The following is a 17,541-nucleotide window of genomic DNA, read 5'->3' as shown; positions in this document are numbered from 1 at the left end:
GTATTTTATCAGTGACTACAAGATCCTCAAATGGTAATCTTTATTTTCATAAAACTTCTCAAAAGTCATTTGTATTAAATTAAAATACTTAGCACTCAGGGTTGTCTATAAAGTAAATATTCAGATATGGGTTTTATTTCTAAAAGTTCCTATCAATTCTGTCCGAGATGAAAGATGTAGCAGAGTTAACTTGCTTAATTTTTTATCAACAAAAAGAGTACCGATTCCATGTATGACTGTTTCTGAGTTACCGTATGTCCCTGGGAAAGTTATTTAATCCCTAGGTTCCTCATTTCTTTGTAAGTAAAAGCACTTTACAAATGCCAAGTCATTTATTTTCAGTCCTTACAATAGCCCTATGAACAGGCACTATTATCCCTGTTTTACAACTGAAGAAACTGAGGGACAGAAATATTAATATAATGTAATTATACTAATGTCACACATCTCTGTAACCAGTCTGGTTACAGAGCCTGAGTTCTTCTCCACAATGCTATACTGCTTAGGAATATACAGAGATCTAGTGCTTCTTAGGTTGTTTGTTTGTTTGTTTCTGTTTTTTTTTTTTTTTGAGATAGGGTCTCGCTCTGTTGTCCAGGCTAGAGTGCAGTGGTGTCATCATAGCTCACTGCATCCTCACACTCCTGAGCTCCAGCGATCCTCCTGCCTCAGCCTCCCAAGTAGCTGGGACTACAGGTGTACACCACCACATCCAGCTAATTTTTCTATTTTTTGTAGACATGGGGGTCTTGCTATTTCCCAGGCTGGTCTCAAACTCCTGGCCTAAAGTGATCCTACCACCTCAGCCTCCCAAAGTACTGGGATTATAGGCGTGAGCCACTATGCCTGGCTACTTCTTAGCTTTTTGCCAGGACGAAGCTGGTCTGCAGAAATAGATTTGAGAGACATTGGTACAAAGGCACCCAGAGAGAAGGAAAGTAGACAGTGCATAGAACTACAGGGAACCCCAAAAATGAAATGGTAGTCAAAGGAAAAAGAGCACAAGCCAAGAAAAGGAACGAGCTGACAACATGTCTAGTGAGGCTAATCGATCAAGAAAGATCACTGGAAAGCGTCCTCTGGACTTGAGAGGGCATGAGTGACTAAAATCATTAAACTGTATACCTTTTAAGTGTGTATCTTCTATGCTATGTAAATTTTATCTCAAACTATAGAAGTTGAGTAAGTTCTGAGGCTGTATGTACAGCATGGTGACTATAGTTAACAATAGTGTTATTATACACATGAAATTTGCTAAGAGTGTGGATCTTGTATTCTCACCAAAATAGGATTAAAAAAAAAAGTAACTGTGAAGTGATGGATGTGTTAATTAACTATGGTAATCATTTCACAATGTATATGTATTAATATATCACATCATCACATTATATACTTTAAATATATACAATTTTATTTGTCAGGTATACTTCAGTAAAGCTGAAAAAATTAAGAATAAAATCATTTTGAATATTAATATATATGTACACATATATTTTTTAAGCTGTTTAAAAAAAAAAAGAAAACAAAAAGAGGTCCTGGCTAGTCCCAGAAGTGTCATTGCGGTGGGGCTGACAGCCTGTTTGCCGGGTTTCTCCCTAGCAGCCTACCACGTCAAGAATTCTCAGCGCAAGCCACCAACGTTTGTCAGCGTGCCCGCTCCTTTGTCTTTCAATTGTAAAAGAGCCAAAGGAACAGAAAAAAATAACAACTTGCTTTTTAATCAAATCATCTCCCTGCCCCCAGAGAAAACCTCTCACTCCACCTGCTGGGACGTCATTGGAACTCCCAGCCTTTCCTCCTTGGCCACCACGGGGGAGCTGGTGAGCTGGCATCATCGTTTCACCATCCATCCTTCTTCCGCCTTTGCTTTTATCCCCTCACTGTCTAAGGGGATGGTGTTTTCACCAACACTCACGAGATCTTGTAAGGTGTGCACGTAAGCAGAGAGGCAGGCGTGGTTCTCGCTAGTACGTGTGAAAACGTGCACAATGACAGAACCTTGGCTCGCGGTTTTGAGCCCCCGGCTCGTCGTCTTGTCTTTGTTCTTGCAGGGATCTTATCGCTGTGGGCCTTGTAAACCAGGGTACACGGGTGATCAGACAAGGGGATGTAAAACTGAAAGAAACTGCAGAAATCCGGAACTGAATCCTTGCAGTGTGAACGCGCAGTGCATCGAAGACAGGCAGGGGGATGTGACGTGCGTGGTAAGTTGTTTCTTGACTTGCTTCATCATTTTTCCACTTCCGTTTTAAGCACCAGCCCTCTCCGGTTACTACTTGCTTCAAGGCAAAGGCACTCCGAAGTGACAGCGCCGGAATCAAAATGAGCACAGAATGTGTCAGTAACAGTGTCAGCTGAGTTCGTGGGGTGCGGCAGAGCAGTCTGCAGTCCATCAACCATCAGCCGCCTTTTCTCTCCCTCATGGCCGTGGGTGGCACCACCCACCTGGGCACCTGGATGCTGGAGCCTCCAGTGGAGCCCCAGCTCCCAAGCCGTTTCTGTGGAAAGGCCTAAGAAGCCAGCCACGGGGAGGTGAAAGAGCCTCCTCCTCTCCTGTCCTTCTTCCGCCCCATCTACCTGTTTGTATACTTTGCAAGCATACCTGCTGTTGTTTCTCACTGTCCTCGCCCTATGACTTCCAGTGTCCATCTGGCCTGACACTCCTGGGGTGGGTCGCAGTGGAGAGGTGGGGCTGTCATAAGCCCTCAGAGAAAAACCTACGGTCTCCCACAGGAAAGTGCAAGGGGGCAGACGGTGTCATTCTGTGTCCACCTCCACCCTGAATCAAGGACAGCTCAGTGAATGGTCACACTTTCTGTGCATTCTCCAGCCCTGGAGCCGGGCTGATTGAGGGGGAGGCTGGGCAGAGAGCAGAGCAGTCGTGACCTGACACAGCTCACCCTGAGCTTGTAGTGGGCCTGTCGTGGAGAAGACTTGTTCCCGCCCTCCATCCCCAAGTCCTAGGATCCAGAGTTCTCGGGGATTCTAGGCGCTGATAATCAGCAGACCCCGGCTGCCCACCACCTCTTCGCTTCCACGGCACCAGGCCCTCTGCAGGCAGCCCTTCAGGGTCTGGGGTCCACAGGTCCCCAGCAATGCCCCCGAGCAGCAGGGTGGATTCTGGGAGACCTTTTCCCTCTTCTTTATATCTCAGACTTAGACTCTTTATGCATGCAAAATTTTCTACAATAAGCATATCACTTTTCAAATAGGAAAAATAAGAGTCAAAAATAAGTTAAAAAACATAAATAAATATAAATAAGTCAGTCCTTCCGGGCAATACAGATATTCTGTAACAAGGTCAGGGTGAAGGAATATGCTGGCTTAGGGAAAAACCCCAACAATTTCCCTAATTCTTGTTGATTGAGCATGTTTATTACCAAAACACAGGCATTGAGAAGCAAGTGTATATCTCTGTTTAAATCCTCATCTTCTGTGCACAAACTGACGACTCCCCTGGGATGTGGGTGATGGGGTTCTTAATATGTTTTTGAATTTGCAATAAGGCACAACGACAGATGGTAAAGGATTAATAAACTTGGTGTGACTACTAAAATAATTTAATCTGCCAGAAAATGGCTCATTAAAAATGTATTTGTTCCTAGAGGAAATTTTTTCCTCATTAGAATGAGTCAAGGACCATACCCCATGGCGGAGCCTTCCAGGCCCTCTGAAGGCGCTGCTGAAGCAACAGCGGGAACGGGGGAGCTCCGGAGGGGCCTCTCCGGGATCCTGCCTCCTAAATCCCTGCTTGCAGAGGGGGCAGCTGACTGAGAACAGGCTCAGGCCGGCACTGGTCTGAAGGCACCTTATTTCGATTACAGAGGCCGGGAAATTTAACGTGTGCTCCCCCAAGGTTTGTTTGCCCTGGGCCCTGACTCTGCTCCTCGGACTCTCCCTCTTCTCTCCTCTCACCTCCTGTCACAGGCCAACTTTTCCTCCCTCTGCATTTCCGGTTCCCCATCGTTTTCCAGGTCCTTCTCCCTTCCTCCTTCCGCCTCTCTGACCACCCCCGGCAACAGGAGTGGCAAGGAGAGTTTTCTCTATACATCCCCCTTTGTACTTTTCGAACTTTGAACCATTAGACTGTTCAAATACAATTAAGTGGTTGTTAAATCCCACCCAGCAATGCTGTCTGGCTCGGCCGTCCCCTTGGGGATGTGCACACAGGAGCAGAGGCCCTGTCGGCCGCGCGCCTCCCTGCCAGGCTCGGCTTCCTCTGAGGCGCTTTCCCTTCGCAGTGTGGAGTCGGCTGGGCTGGTGACGGCTACGTCTGTGGAAAGGATGTGGACATCGACAGTTACCCCGACGAGGAGCTGCCGTGCTCTGCCAGGAACTGCAAGAGGGTAAGCGGGTCTGTACTCTGTGGCTTTCCAGAGTCCCATCTGCGGGGAGAAGTTCTGTGGCTCTCATTTAAAATTGCATTTTTAAACTCGATGCATTTCAAATGAAGCAAAACAGCCACCAATAAAGCCAAGCAGCCACAGTCCTTCAGTCTTGAGGTCAGAAAGAATGCCTGACTTGAGACAAATGTGAGTTGTCACGCTGAGCTGTGTCCCTCCACCTCCCCAGGACAACTGCAGGTATGTGCCAAATTCTGGCCAAGAAGATGCAGATGGAGACGGCATCGGAGACGCCTGTGACGAGGACGCTGACGGAGACGGGATCCTGAATGAGCAGGTACCTGCTTTGATGGGGGCCCTGGGAGCTGCCAGGTACCAAGGATGATGGACGAGCCTGCGAAGTTAACGATTTCTGTTAATCACTTTAAGTGTAGTTTCCTTGCCTGCGTTCCCATAGCACTGCAGCTTTTTATCCTATAAGATTCACAAACGTTTAAAATATGCAACTGACAAACTCGGGCCACGAGAGTTCTGCCAACTCAACAGTGGGAGAAGGAGATTCAGTAAAGTCTGAGTGAGCGTTCTGTCTTCTCTTCTAGGATAACTGTGTCCTGACTCACAATGTGGACCAAAGAAACAATGATAAGGATATCTTTGGGGACGCCTGTGATAACTGCGTGAACGTCATAAATAACGACCAGAAAGACACAGATGGGGATGGAAAAGGAGACGCCTGTGACGACGACATGGATGGAGATGGTGGGTTTGTCTTGCTTTGTCTTTTATTTGGGATTGTTTGTCCCTTTGCCCTGGTTCTCTGAGAGGGGGAATAGCATTACTGACTCGGGGTCTTCCGGCTCTGGGTGGTCCTCTACGGCCTGCGTCTGGAGGGCCTAAGGTGGACTCGTTTCTGTGGAAAGAGACTCCACAGCCCACTCCCCTATTTAAATTTCAGGGACTCTAGATCATTGATCCCTTCAAGCAGCGTCTTGTCAAGGTGTGTCTTTTTAGGGCGTCTGCCTTCCCAGACTACACCTTCCCCACTCCCTTACCAGCCTTTTTGGATGCGAGGGACCTGGATGATGAGGGGACTTTGAGCAGGGCCACAGGCTACACATACATCATGGGCCCTGGGAGGAAAAGCCTTTCAGAAATGCCACCCTGCCCTAGACACACACCCCCCACTTCAGAATGTGCACACCTCCCCACAACATGACGTCACCTTCAGTGAGCCTGACGACCCCCAGATCCATTGTGTGCTGGTAAACCAGCTCAGTGAAACAAAACAAAGCAAGCCCTGACTCGTAGCATCGCCAATCTCCACAACATACCTAGGCCCTGTCCCCATCACTACCAGCATGACATCGTTGAGTGCAAAACTGAAAAGAGAGGGGCCCACTAGGCCCAGCTGCAGTGCAACCCTGCCCAGAGCCCTGGGGTCCCCGTCGTAGTTTGGACATCCACAAGGGCATCCCTGTGCGGGGCCAGCCCACCTAGCCACCACGACCCCTCCTCTGGTCACTGGCCTGGCCCCTTGACATCATAAACAAAGTGGAGTTCAGTGAATCGATGCCTCTGAGAGATACTCATTTTTAAGTCCCCCAGAATCCATCCTTTGAAGTTACGTCCAGATAGCTGGTGAAAAGGGTAGTGCCTCCGTGACGATGGCCTGACAGAAGTAACTCCCCACGTGCCTGAGCTCTACAGCTCCTAGAAGTCAGTGACATTCCTCTGACCCAAGGTAGCAATTTTTTCTCACAGGAATAAAAAACATTTTGGACAACTGCCCCAAAGTTGCCAATAGTGACCAACAGGACAAGGATGGCGATGGTGTGGGGGATGCCTGTGACAGCTGTCCTGACGTCAGCAACCCTAACCAGGTTAGTGGGGTACGGGGGAATTCAAACCCTAGGCTGAACGCCCCTGCGCAAAGGCTCACTTACGCCGGTGTCTAGAAACCCTGCAGAGCCTGTCGGCCAGTTCTTTGCTGTCGCCACTTGCCTAACAGAGCAGAGGTGGAGAGATTAACACTTTAGGCGTGAAGATGATGGGATGAACACGCCAGGAGACCTGAGGCCTTTGGGACTAACCTCCCAGGCTGTAGAGTGACTACGAGGTTAGTAACATGAGCTTAATTGTGCCCCAAACAAGTCTTTTCTGCTGAAAGGAAAACGGAACGTGGAAATTAACGACTGGGAGAGTCATGTCCGTTTAGTCCCCAAACCCCCACACAGCCCACGCGTGGACATTTCAGATTGAGTTCAGTGACGTGTCACATTTGCCTTCTCACTCCCCCTCCTAGTCTGGATAATCGAGTGTGATATGTCATTTATTTTCAGATCCCCGAGAGAGGGGAGTCATGGTTGCCCTCTGTGACTCACTCACCATTTTGGCTCAATTCCAAATTGCAGAAGCAAAGCAACGTCAACGTGCCTTACCCCCCGTGCCTGCAGCTGGCTCCCCTCCGAGCCGCGCCAGAGTGCCACGTCTCCACCTGCCGCCACGCTGCCCCAGCGCCCCTAGCCAATCAGCTCATCTGGTGTGTGGGCAGCCCATCCATGTAGCTTGATATTTCAGAAGGCTTTTTTGAAAATTCAGCATTGTGCCTACACCAATATGGTGTTGTCCTTTTGCAGTTTTGTACCACCCTAGTTCCAGAGAAATAATTCCTGAAATCCAGTGATGATGGGCCAGGTCTGCCTTCTCTGGAACATTCTGTACATGCAGCCCCAGGAATAAATAACAACATGTTCTGTTCTCTTTGCAGTCTGATGTGGATAATGATCTGGTTGGGGACTCCTGTGACACCAATCAGGACAGGTATGGCACATCTCCCAGCTGCAGGGAGTCAGAGGCGAACATCCGGAGAGAGTTTTAATTTTCAGGGCTTTCTGCTGCTACCTACCATGCTTTGGGATCTCTCTGGGTGGATTGAGCTAGATCAATAGTCCTGCCTCTGGTTAGGGTTACTATGAAAGTTCTCCCTGACAGTTCTGTGTAGGGGATGATGGTGTCAGGATGGGTGAGTAGGCACGCCAGTAAGTGAAATCTATCACAGGAGAGTCAGTGTAGCATTGTGCTTCACAGAGAGGCTCTGGAGTGAGACAGCTACGTATAAATCTCAGCTCCTTCTCTTACAAGCTGGCTAACCTTAGGCAAATTACCTACTCTGTGCCTCAATTTTCTCATCTGTAAAATGGGGTCATAATAGATCCAGTTCATAGGTCTGTCATGAAGATTGAGTTAATCCATGAAAAGTACTTACTATGGTTTCTGTCATATACGTAGCACTCAGTCAATATTAGCTCTTTTATTATCGTATTCTTTCAGCTCAGGAAAATGTCACCATCATCCCTAAATAGAAGGCTGTCAGTTCGCTGGGAGATCACAAACTGAGGGATGGTGTAGGAACATCACCAAAAACAGACAGGTGCCACTCGGCCCTAGAGGCACGTGCAACTTAAGGCTCTATACCCTTTCATCTCCACAGCGAATTCTTAGGCTGCCAGGACAGGATGAGAGGGAAGGGAAAAAGCAAAGCAGGAAAAGATGTAGCTTCTCTTCTAATGCCTGGATCACAGGTTGCCCTACAGAAACCAGTTCTCAGCCCAAACCTTACGCAAGACAGCTCCTGGAAAGTCCCATTGCTGCAATGTGCATACAGTCGGCCCTTGGTGTCCCCAGGGGGTTGATTCCAGGACCCCTGAGGATACCAAAATCCACAGATGCTCAAGTCCCTTTTGTAAAACGGTGTAGTACTTGCCTGTAACCTATGCACAGCCTTCTGTATACTTTAAATCATCTCTAGATTACTTATAACACCTAATACAATGTAAATGCTACGTAAATAGTTGTTACACTGTGTTTTTTATTTGTATTTTTTATTGGTTTTTTTCCCCCCAAATATTATATTTTTGATCTGCGGCTATGGAGCTGTGGATAAAGAGAGCGAACTGTACCAGCTGAGTGAATGTAAATGTGTTTCTCTTGGAGTTTCAACTTATTCATCTGCAAACCAGAGATAATTAAACACATCTCACAGGTTATGATGAAAATTCAAGATGATGTAGGTAAAACTCCCAGCACAGTGCTGGCCCTCAGGTGACATGCAGAAAATAGTAGCTGTGTTATTACTGGTGTCACAACACAATTAGGGTCATGTCAGTGACAGTCTGACACCGAATGTCCCTCTCCCTTTGAGGGGAAGGTGGGACTACTACCGTGACAGCTGCCCCAAGTGACGCACATGAAGAATGTTCCCTGTGGCAGGTCGTCCCGCACTCTGATTGCCATCTTCGGTAATTTCTAAGATAGCCTGTCCCACCAGCCTTGAGACAGTTGCCTGTAACAAATGACTCATTCTGCTACATTTTAATTCCCACAAACTTGAACCCTGGGGAGGAGGACAGGAACTGCTTGTTTTTGCATAAAAATGTTCAGGGCTGTAAAGAATGGCTGCTAATGGAACTAGCTCAATCTTGTGTTTATAAAGCAGCCCTGCCGTGTGCTGGGGAATTCTGCTGTTTGAGCTTGTCCAGGTTGGCCTCACTTTCTCTGGGCCTCTTCTGTTGCCAGAGGGCATGGGCTGGTCCCCAGCTTTCCTCCTCTGCACTCTCTGGGAGGGTATAGGGGCAGTTCCTGCCCCAGGACAGGCCACAGGTGGAACAGGGTAGGAAGAGTATTCTCTCTGATCCACAGCAGCTGCGAGTGGTCTCAGCAGACTCAGGGAAGTCTCTGGGGACAGGGAAGACTCATCTTCAGGTGGCCCTTCAGCCTGGAAAGTCAGGTGGACAGAGGAGGAGAGTTCAGAGAAGACCTCAGACTGCACTGAGCGCGGCCTGCATGCTCCCCTCTCAGGAAGGGGCGGCCCTGTTCTCTTTGCCATTCTCCCCCAGCCGTCAGGTCTGAGTCCTCGTTGGGTCCACTGGTCGGGGACTGTGAGGAGCAATAGAACAGAAAGCACTATGGGGCCTCCTAAGAGTCAAGCACTTAGGAAGTACTTTTGCATGCTTTAAAAATTTTAATATGCAAAATCCTGATCATTTGAATCCTGCAGTCTTCATAACAACCCTATCAGGTAGGTACTGCTATTATCCCCATTTTACAGATGAGGACACTGAGCCACAGGGAGGTCATGTATCATGCCTGCAGTCACACGCTGGTCAGGGGCTGAGCCAGGATTTACACCGAGGCCCGTCGGTTCCACTGCCCCTCACCCTCACACATCCTCTGAGCCGGGTATCATCTAGCAGTCTCCAGGGACCGAGGGGAGTCTCTGGTCATAAATCACAGAAATAGACCCTTATCTTCTTGAGTAGGAAATGACTCACTTGTCTCAAGAGGTTGAGAAAGAGGGAAAATCGTCTCTGAGGCCCATCCACAACCTTATCTAAGGGAATGACCTCAGTGGGCTTGATTTAGAAAAAAAACCAAGCTTGGGAAGAGCCTTCAAACAGACCCCCTTCATGAGAACTGCTGCTTCCTGTTCTCTGCTGAGCTGTGATCCAAACCACCTCTTTCTCCTGCAGTGATGGAGATGGGCACCAGGACAGCACCGACAACTGTCCCACCGTCATTAACAGTGCCCAGCTGGACACCGATAAGGATGGAATTGGCGACGAGTGTGACGATGATGATGACAATGATGGCATCCCAGACCTGGTGCCTCCTGGACCGGACAACTGCCGTCTGGTCCCCAACCCAGCCCAGGAAGATAGCAACAGTAAGCGGGCTCAGCCCAGGGCTGTGTGGCTTCCCCAGGTCCCCATCAGCTGGGGGCACACCTCTCCCCAGCACCCGCAGCTTCTCTGCACAGCTGAGCTTGTGTGGACAGTAGACACCAACCTCCCACTCCATCAGAGCTAGCCGCTTTGCATCTTCCTGAGCAGCCCTGGGGCGGGCCCATGTGGGACAGGAAGCCACCACAGGCCACAGCTCAGTCCCTGAGGGGCTGGGAGTGCTGCTCCGCCATCTTGCTCGTTCCACTGGGAGTCCTAGAAAAGGAGCAGGGGTAGAGAGGATGGCGCAGCCTGGCTCACAAACTCCCATGCCTGCAGGGGCCAGGCAGATACGGAGACATGTGCACTGAGCCAGATGCGTGAAGGCAGGGAGTGGCGGGCACTGTGGTGACTTGGAGAGGGCGTGCCCGTACACAGCAGTGCAAATGCGTATGTCTCAATGCCATCACGTCAGCTGCACACAACACGCTGTGGGCCACATTCAGCCTAGGGGCTGCCAGAAGTTAGTCTTAGAGATATTCTGGTAACAACGGTAATTTCTCTGCTTTCTATGGATTGTTGTCCAGAAAGTGCTGTAGATATGAGTATAAGGTCAGGCGAAAGATCCACCAGTTAGTGAATCCAAGTGTCTGTAATGAGTTCCTGGGGAAAGTGGAGGGCAACTGTTCAAATCAATCTTACGAGACACTCTAGGTACCCTCTGCAGGCCGGCCTGGTCACCCACCACAAGGACTCCAGGATGGGGCCCAGCGCCAGCTCAGACGTGACTGATCCTAGGGCTCCTCTCCTAGCAGTGGTTGAAAAGCACAGCCCTGGCGGTGGGAGCCTGGGCCCTTGTGTTCCTCAGCCGCCCCTTTCTGTGCTGAGGAGTGGGGGTGGATCACGGGCACTGCAGAGCTCCTCTCCCTCCTCACCCCACTCAGGCGATGGGGTGGGAGACATCTGTGAGACTGACTTCGACCAGGACCAGGTCATCGATCGGATCGACGTCTGCCCGGAGAACGCAGAGGTCACCCTGACCGACTTCAGGGCCTACCAGACAGTAGTGCTGGATCCTGAAGGGGACGCCCAAATTGATCCCAACTGGGTGGTCCTGAATCAGGTGAGTGTCACACCATTGGCAACAGCTCAGCTTTGCCTCTCAACAGAGGCCCTCCTGAGAGCTGTTGGCAACATTTAGAGGGTGCCGACAATGGGCCAGACACTGTTCATGTCATGTTTATTCCTCAGTAGCACTATGACACAGTACTGTTATTATGCCCATTTTATGGATGAGGACGTAGAGTCTTATAAAGCGTTAATGATTGTTCATAGCAGCAGTAAGCAGCTGAGATGCCTGGAATTGGAACCCAGGCAGTCTGATCCTAGAGCCCACGCTCCTAATCTCCCCAAAAGACTGCCTTCTGCTTGTCCTCCTCATCAAATAACTAAGCAAGGAGGTACAGAGAGGCTTAGTGGACTTTCCAGAGTCCCAGAGCAAGTCCCGTTCATTGGAAGTACATGTTGTATGTTCCCCAGTTAAGGGTTTATTGAATCAACTTAATTGACAGTCTTAGCAAAATTTATTTCTATGCAACTTTGAGATTTTTTATTTTTTTACCTTCTTTATGTTTTTCTTTGAGCACAGAACAAGATAGAGCCACTACTCAGATAGTGAAATCTTCACGTGGGAGTCAGACATCACTGGCCACTCCCCTGTGGGGCCTGAGGTTCTGGGCTTCCCTGAGTTTATTTGTCCCCTTCAAGAGTGTTCTGAACTCCCTCAACTCTCTCTGCAGGGCATGGAGATCGTGCAGACCATGAACAGCGATCCTGGCCTGGCAGTGGGTATGTCCAGGGCCTTGGTTACCACATGTGTAGGATTGTTCCAGCTACTGCTGTGGCTTGTCTATTTTTCTAATCTTACCTGATCTCTCCAGGGTACACAGCTTTTAATGGAGTTGACTTTGAAGGCACCTTCCATGTAAATACCCAGACAGACGATGACTATGCAGGCTTTATCTTTGGCTACCAAGATAGCTCCAGCTTCTATGTGGTCATGTGGAAGCAGACAGAGCAGACATATTGGCAAGCCACCCCGTTCCGAGCGGTGGCAGAACCTGGCATTCAGCTCAAGGTATCGGTGGCTTGCAGCCACTCATCTCCCTCTCTTCTGAGCTCTTCAACCTCCTTTTAAATCCTGTGTTCTCTTCTGTGGCACTTAGCAGAAATGCATCAATTTCTTAGATTAACTAACGCTCAAGTGAGGGAAGGGCCTTGCCTTCATTCCTATGTACCGGCTACATTCTCACTTCTCGTGGTGGGCATTTCAGCCTGAGTGGGGCCACAGACGTGGGGAAGGTTTGGAGCGCATCTTCGGGCACACTGTGCTGGAAACTGGCTAATAGCATGTTTTGTCATTGGGGCCAACTGTGTACTGGAGGGCTGATGGGAACCCTCATTGGGCAAATGTGGGGAACAGTGGATTTACAGAAGGAAAAATGTGGACTGGGCGGTAGAATCTTGGCCAGTAAAAGAAAGGTTGGGGGTCACCTCAGTAGAAATGACGCATGTTTATGCTTTTGTCCGAATCCAAGGCAGCCAGTTTGTAACCATGAATTGAGCACCACTGCGTCCTGTCCGAAAACCTTGCTCGTGTCGTTGTCCAGGCTGTGAAGTCTAAGACAGGTCCAGGGGAGCATCTCCGGAACTCCCTGTGGCACACGGGAGACACCAGCGACCAGGTCAGGCTGCTGTGGAAGGACTCCAGGAACGTGGGCTGGAAGGACAAGGTGTCTTACCGCTGGTTCCTGCAGCACAGGCCCCAGGTGGGCTACATCAGGTAAGCACCTTGCACTAGGAGCAAAGCATGCTCTGCATTCCAGAGCTGTCGCTCCCCTGAGCAGTCCTGACCTAGGGTAGTCCTCAAGGACAGGATCTCCGTGACTGGATGATGGCCCCAGAAGGGGCAGGGCGGGGGAGAACACACTCACCTGGCCTGTAGGGCCAAAGTGGGGATAGAAGGACCTTCAAGGGGAAGACCCACCTTTGGGGGATTGGTGCGCTTGAATGGCGGTGGCTTTCTGCCGTCCTCTGCAGGGCAGGACCCTGAGAGTGGACACACTGATCTGTGTAAGAGCCTCTTATCCACACCCTGCCCCTCCCCTGGGCCCTGTGCTGTCACTTATTCACACTGAATGCACCAAGTCCCTTACAGTCTGTCTTCCCTACTGGATCACAAACTCCACGAAGGCAGCACCTGTGTCATGTTGTGTCTTAGTCCCCGCAGAGCCTTGCACAATCTGCACGGCAGGAACTGAGCCTCGGGGAAGCCAATGTATCTGCCTCATTTCGTTATAGGACTTTTTTTTAAGTATTCTCAGGAGTTAGGATGGCTTAGGGGTACATCTTTAGAATTTAGCAGTGCACTTACTTCTTCTTTCCCAGACTTGCAGATCAACACCCACGCCAGCTTACGTAGCACGTTTAGGCAGGAGTACCGAGTGCGTTCTCTTTATCAGGGCAGGAAAGCAGCCTGGTGGACAAAAGGAAGCCGTGAAGGCTGATTCATATTTTCTTCTCTGTGACACTATGTCAGATGTACTCTGCCTCACAGTGAGGTCATGTCCTCCCCCTTGTGAAGCCCAAGGCCACTTGTTTATCAAACGTCTTGAAATGCCCCCTTGTCTGTCCCAAAATGAAATTATAGAAAATATAACCTACCTACATACATAATTTTAGAAAAGCAGTCTGAGCCCTAATAAGAGAAATAATAAATTTATAACAAAATAATGTAATTACTTGGGCATAACCATACCAGGAGATAGACACTTGCACCCATCACTATGAAGATGACATTCTAATGCAGATTTTGTGACAGTGACTTAATGTTACAGTGGTGTTGTGTCAATGGTGAATCTCTAAAATGGTGCACGTATTAGAATGTTAATTTTCAAACAAACTACTCAATAGTTTCTCAGCTTACCCTAGAAAATTCAGTTGACATTAAAATTAGCATGGAATATACTTGATGTTCGTACTAAAAGTTAGGTTCTAGGCCCCAATAATTATAAACAGGCTCCTCACCTGTCCAGCTGTCTGGAGGAACACTCCAAACGTGTGCGAGATGCAGGACGAGTTTTGATCGTTCTCTCCAGGGCATTGTAAGCTCTCCACCATCACTGGCTTCTGTCATTCAATGCCACTGTGACAACCCAAAGTGCCCCCAAACTTCTAAAACTCTGCTTAGAAAGTGCTGTGTCCTGCTCTGAAAGTCCACCAAATGATATAAATCAAAGGAAAAGCAGAGGTTTTTAAGCATGATACTAGACAAAGTAGCTCACATGACGAAACACAAAGCCTCTCGTTCATGACATCAGCCTGTTTCTTTTTTCACCTCATCAGCAAGTTTGATCCTGTGCCCAACATCGCGTTAGGCCTTTTGGGAGACAGAGGTTGGGAAGACATGTACTCACAGTCCCTGCCCTCGAGGACTTCCCATGCAGTAGGGAGGCGGAACAGCTAGAGCACGATCCAGGTCCATGAGGAGTGGCGTATAGAACAGAGCAAAGACGCAGGGGTCTAAGAAGTGGAAGCCTGGGGTCTCCCAGTGGGCACTTCACACTGGGTTGTGTTGTCTGCAGGGTGCGATTTTATGAAGGCTCTGAGTTGGTGGCTGACTCTGGGGTCACCATAGACACCACAATGCGTGGAGGCCGACTTGGCGTTTTCTGCTTCTCTCAAGAAAATATCATCTGGTCCAACCTCAAGTATCGCTGCAATGGTAACGTGTGCTCTTGTTACTGCACAGTATTATTACTACAATGAATCAAATAATACCACCTTACTTTTATAGCGCAGTTTCCCTCCAGAAGCCCAAAAAGCTCACGCCACATATTCATTAAAACCTGATAGTCCCTGTGTAACAGAAGTAAAAAGTAGATCTCATTTTCCCTGTTTTATGTATGTAGAAATTGAGACCCATAGAATTTAACTGCATGGTTTAGGGTTTGGGGTTCAGTGAAGAATTCAGTGAGGTTTAATTTACCGGCAGCCTTTATTTTCATATGGTGCAAATATAATCATAGACTCAAAACCCACTCTGCCTGCTAATTTTCTTTAGGCCTGTGAATGAGCACTCCCGGGCTTTAAGCCAACAATTTGCAAAGCAGCCTGAAGTAGAAAATGGCTGCAGGGACCTTGTGGGGCCTCTGGGGCGGGCTGACAGCGCCCCCTACAGGACGCCTGCACAGCACTAGGTGGACCTGGATTCCAGGGTGGAGGGAGCATCGCTAACCTTCCCTGTGCCTGTTCTTGTTGCAGACACCATCCCCGAGGACTTCCAAGAGTTTCAAACCCAGAATTTCGATCGCTTGGATAATTAAACCAAGGAAGCAATCTGTAACTGCTTTTCCAAACACTAAAACCATATATTTTTTAACTTCCTGTAATTTTCTTTATATACACCGTGGCTTTCTTTTACCAGCCCAGATATATCAGAACTTTTTATGTGAATGTGGCAATAAAGGAGAAGAGATCATTTTTAAAATCTGTGTTACTCAGACATTGCTTATGCGGCTCAGGCTTTGATGGTGCATGCTGTTCTCTGAGGGATCCACGTTGAACTTGCAGTGTGATTTTTTTTTTTCCCTCAAACTGGGGGTAGTCATGGAGCATGTGTATGAATCAGAAGGCCCAGGCCAGAGGTCCCATCTGGGGTCACCCCAATTAGCTTCATACACAAAGCCTGGCAGTTGGGAGCTCACCTTGGCAGCCTCCTTATTCTGGCTAAATGGTCAGAAGCACATGCTCAGGGGACGCTTTTCCTAGGAAGAATTTTTCTGACCAATCCTGGGGCAGATGTGTCCAATTCTTTCTGACACCCACCCCAACCTAGCATAGGCTTTTATTCTGGCACCTGCAACATTAATTCTTAGGCTTATATATTTGGCTCCCCCTAGTGGATTGTAATCTTATTGAAAATAAAGGATCATGTCTTACTGCAGTCAGTATCCCCAGGGTACCTGGAATGTAGCAGGTATCTACTAAGTGCTGAATGAATAAATGAAGAATGGATGCCCCTTAAATATAAGGACAATAGAATGTCGTTGGATCACATAAACCTTCCCACAACTCAAAAAGCTGCTCACAACAGATGCTGTAACCATGGCAGTAGCTGCATGCACAGGGCAGAAACTTGCCTAATTTGTACACTAGCCTTTGTTACATTTCAGCTGTAAGTCAAAGATGCAGGCAATTTTTATAAATCCCCTAGGAATTTGGATCAAAGAATATTGCTGGGTAGGTATATATTATTCTGGAATTCCTGAAAGTATCTTCAATCATTTGTAAAAGATAAACACTCTTACCCCAGTTTTACTGTAACTTCATAACAGTTAGAAAATACAATGACACATGTGTGACCCCGGAGATGTGGAGGATTTCGGGACACCCTCCTCACGTGTACAGCTGCAGCTGTGTTGCCTTGTCATCCGGGACATCTGATCCCCTACATCAAGATCGCCAGTGGGTGGAGAGAACTCAGGCCTGTCCACCAATTGTCACTGCTTCTGACTCCCCAGTCTCCTGCTGCAGGAGCTGCCACCCGGCCGTCTCTGGGCCATGTTGCTGCCGTAGCCTTTTTTCAAATATGGTTGAAACATCCACATCTACAAATCTCTCCCAATTCCAAAAAAGCCCAAGGGAGAGAAATAAATTCATTTTGTTGGAAGTTATCATCCCTCAGTCTCCTTTCATTTCCTTTTATATCTCACTGAAAGATTATCTTCTGAGGTCCTCCAAGAGCTCTCTGGCCTACTCAGTCTTCCACCCACTCTGTGGTACAGTTACGTTGCACCTCTATAGCTGTTTAATTCCCTTCATCCACAGTTCTTGGCACTTTACTAGGCAGTCCATGAGGAGGGCTACAGATCCTCATTTTGGGGACTTTTCATTCTAATCACTGAAGTATATACAAGATCCTGTGTACAAAGTACACTAATCTAGGCTGTATGAAGTATGGTGGTAGATCAGATCTGGATGTCAGTCTGAGCTTAATTCTTACAGTATCCTGGTCTGACTTTCAGTGAGCCTGGTTCCCTTATCAAAAGTGCCTGGTAGCTCATATATTCTCACATGCACTGCCCTCTGGGCTGGTGGAAAGAGGAGGCAGCCCACTCCCACCCCCTGTACAGCCTCCTGCTGTTGGCTGCACAGTTGCTCCAAGAAAGCAGTTATGTCCACAGAAAGCAGACTCTCTTTGTTAAACCAATACTTTTGTGTCTATAACCATGCTAGAAACCATGGGCCCACAGGAGCTCTAGGACATAATTCCATCCCTTAGGGAGCTTATGCCATTGTTGGGAAGATAAGACTTGTTCTTTAAGTGGAACAATCGGGAAACAAAGAAGCAGGTAGATCTAGCCGTGCACTGAAGTCAGCTCATACCAGCTCATAAGAGCCAATGACTCAAGTTTTAGGAG

General features: G+C 48.3%; 1 protein-coding gene across 2 annotated transcripts in view; it reads left to right on the top strand.

Moving 5' to 3' along the window:
* Positions 1–15,608, top strand: part of THBS4 (thrombospondin 4) — a 44,665-nt gene extending 29,057 nt beyond the window's left edge. For both annotated transcript variants that reach the window (XM_012664518.1, XM_012664519.1), the window contains exons 10-22: positions 2,052–2,204; positions 4,242–4,346; positions 4,573–4,680; positions 4,943–5,102; positions 6,105–6,223; positions 7,111–7,163; positions 9,872–10,065; positions 11,005–11,183; positions 11,860–11,908; positions 12,001–12,197; positions 12,730–12,902; positions 14,704–14,843; positions 15,383–15,608. In XM_012664518.1, the coding sequence (XP_012519972.1) occupies positions 2,052–2,204; positions 4,242–4,346; positions 4,573–4,680; positions 4,943–5,102; positions 6,105–6,223; positions 7,111–7,163; positions 9,872–10,065; positions 11,005–11,183; positions 11,860–11,908; positions 12,001–12,197; positions 12,730–12,902; positions 14,704–14,843; positions 15,383–15,444 (1,692 nt within the window). In that variant the 3' untranslated portion in view covers positions 15,445–15,608. The remainder of the gene's footprint in view (positions 1–2,051; positions 2,205–4,241; positions 4,347–4,572; positions 4,681–4,942; positions 5,103–6,104; positions 6,224–7,110; positions 7,164–9,871; positions 10,066–11,004; positions 11,184–11,859; positions 11,909–12,000; positions 12,198–12,729; positions 12,903–14,703; positions 14,844–15,382) is intronic.
* Positions 15,609–17,541: the final 1,933 nt, after the last annotated feature.

The sequence above is a fragment of the Propithecus coquereli genome, unplaced genomic scaffold (assembly GCF_000956105.1).
Source record: "Propithecus coquereli isolate 6110/MARCELLA unplaced genomic scaffold, Pcoq_1.0 Scaffold9, whole genome shotgun sequence".
Lineage (NCBI taxonomy): Eukaryota > Metazoa > Chordata > Mammalia > Primates > Indriidae > Propithecus > Propithecus coquereli.
The sequence above is the reverse complement of the archived record's forward strand: the minus strand, read 5'-3'. Positions and strand labels throughout refer to the sequence as shown.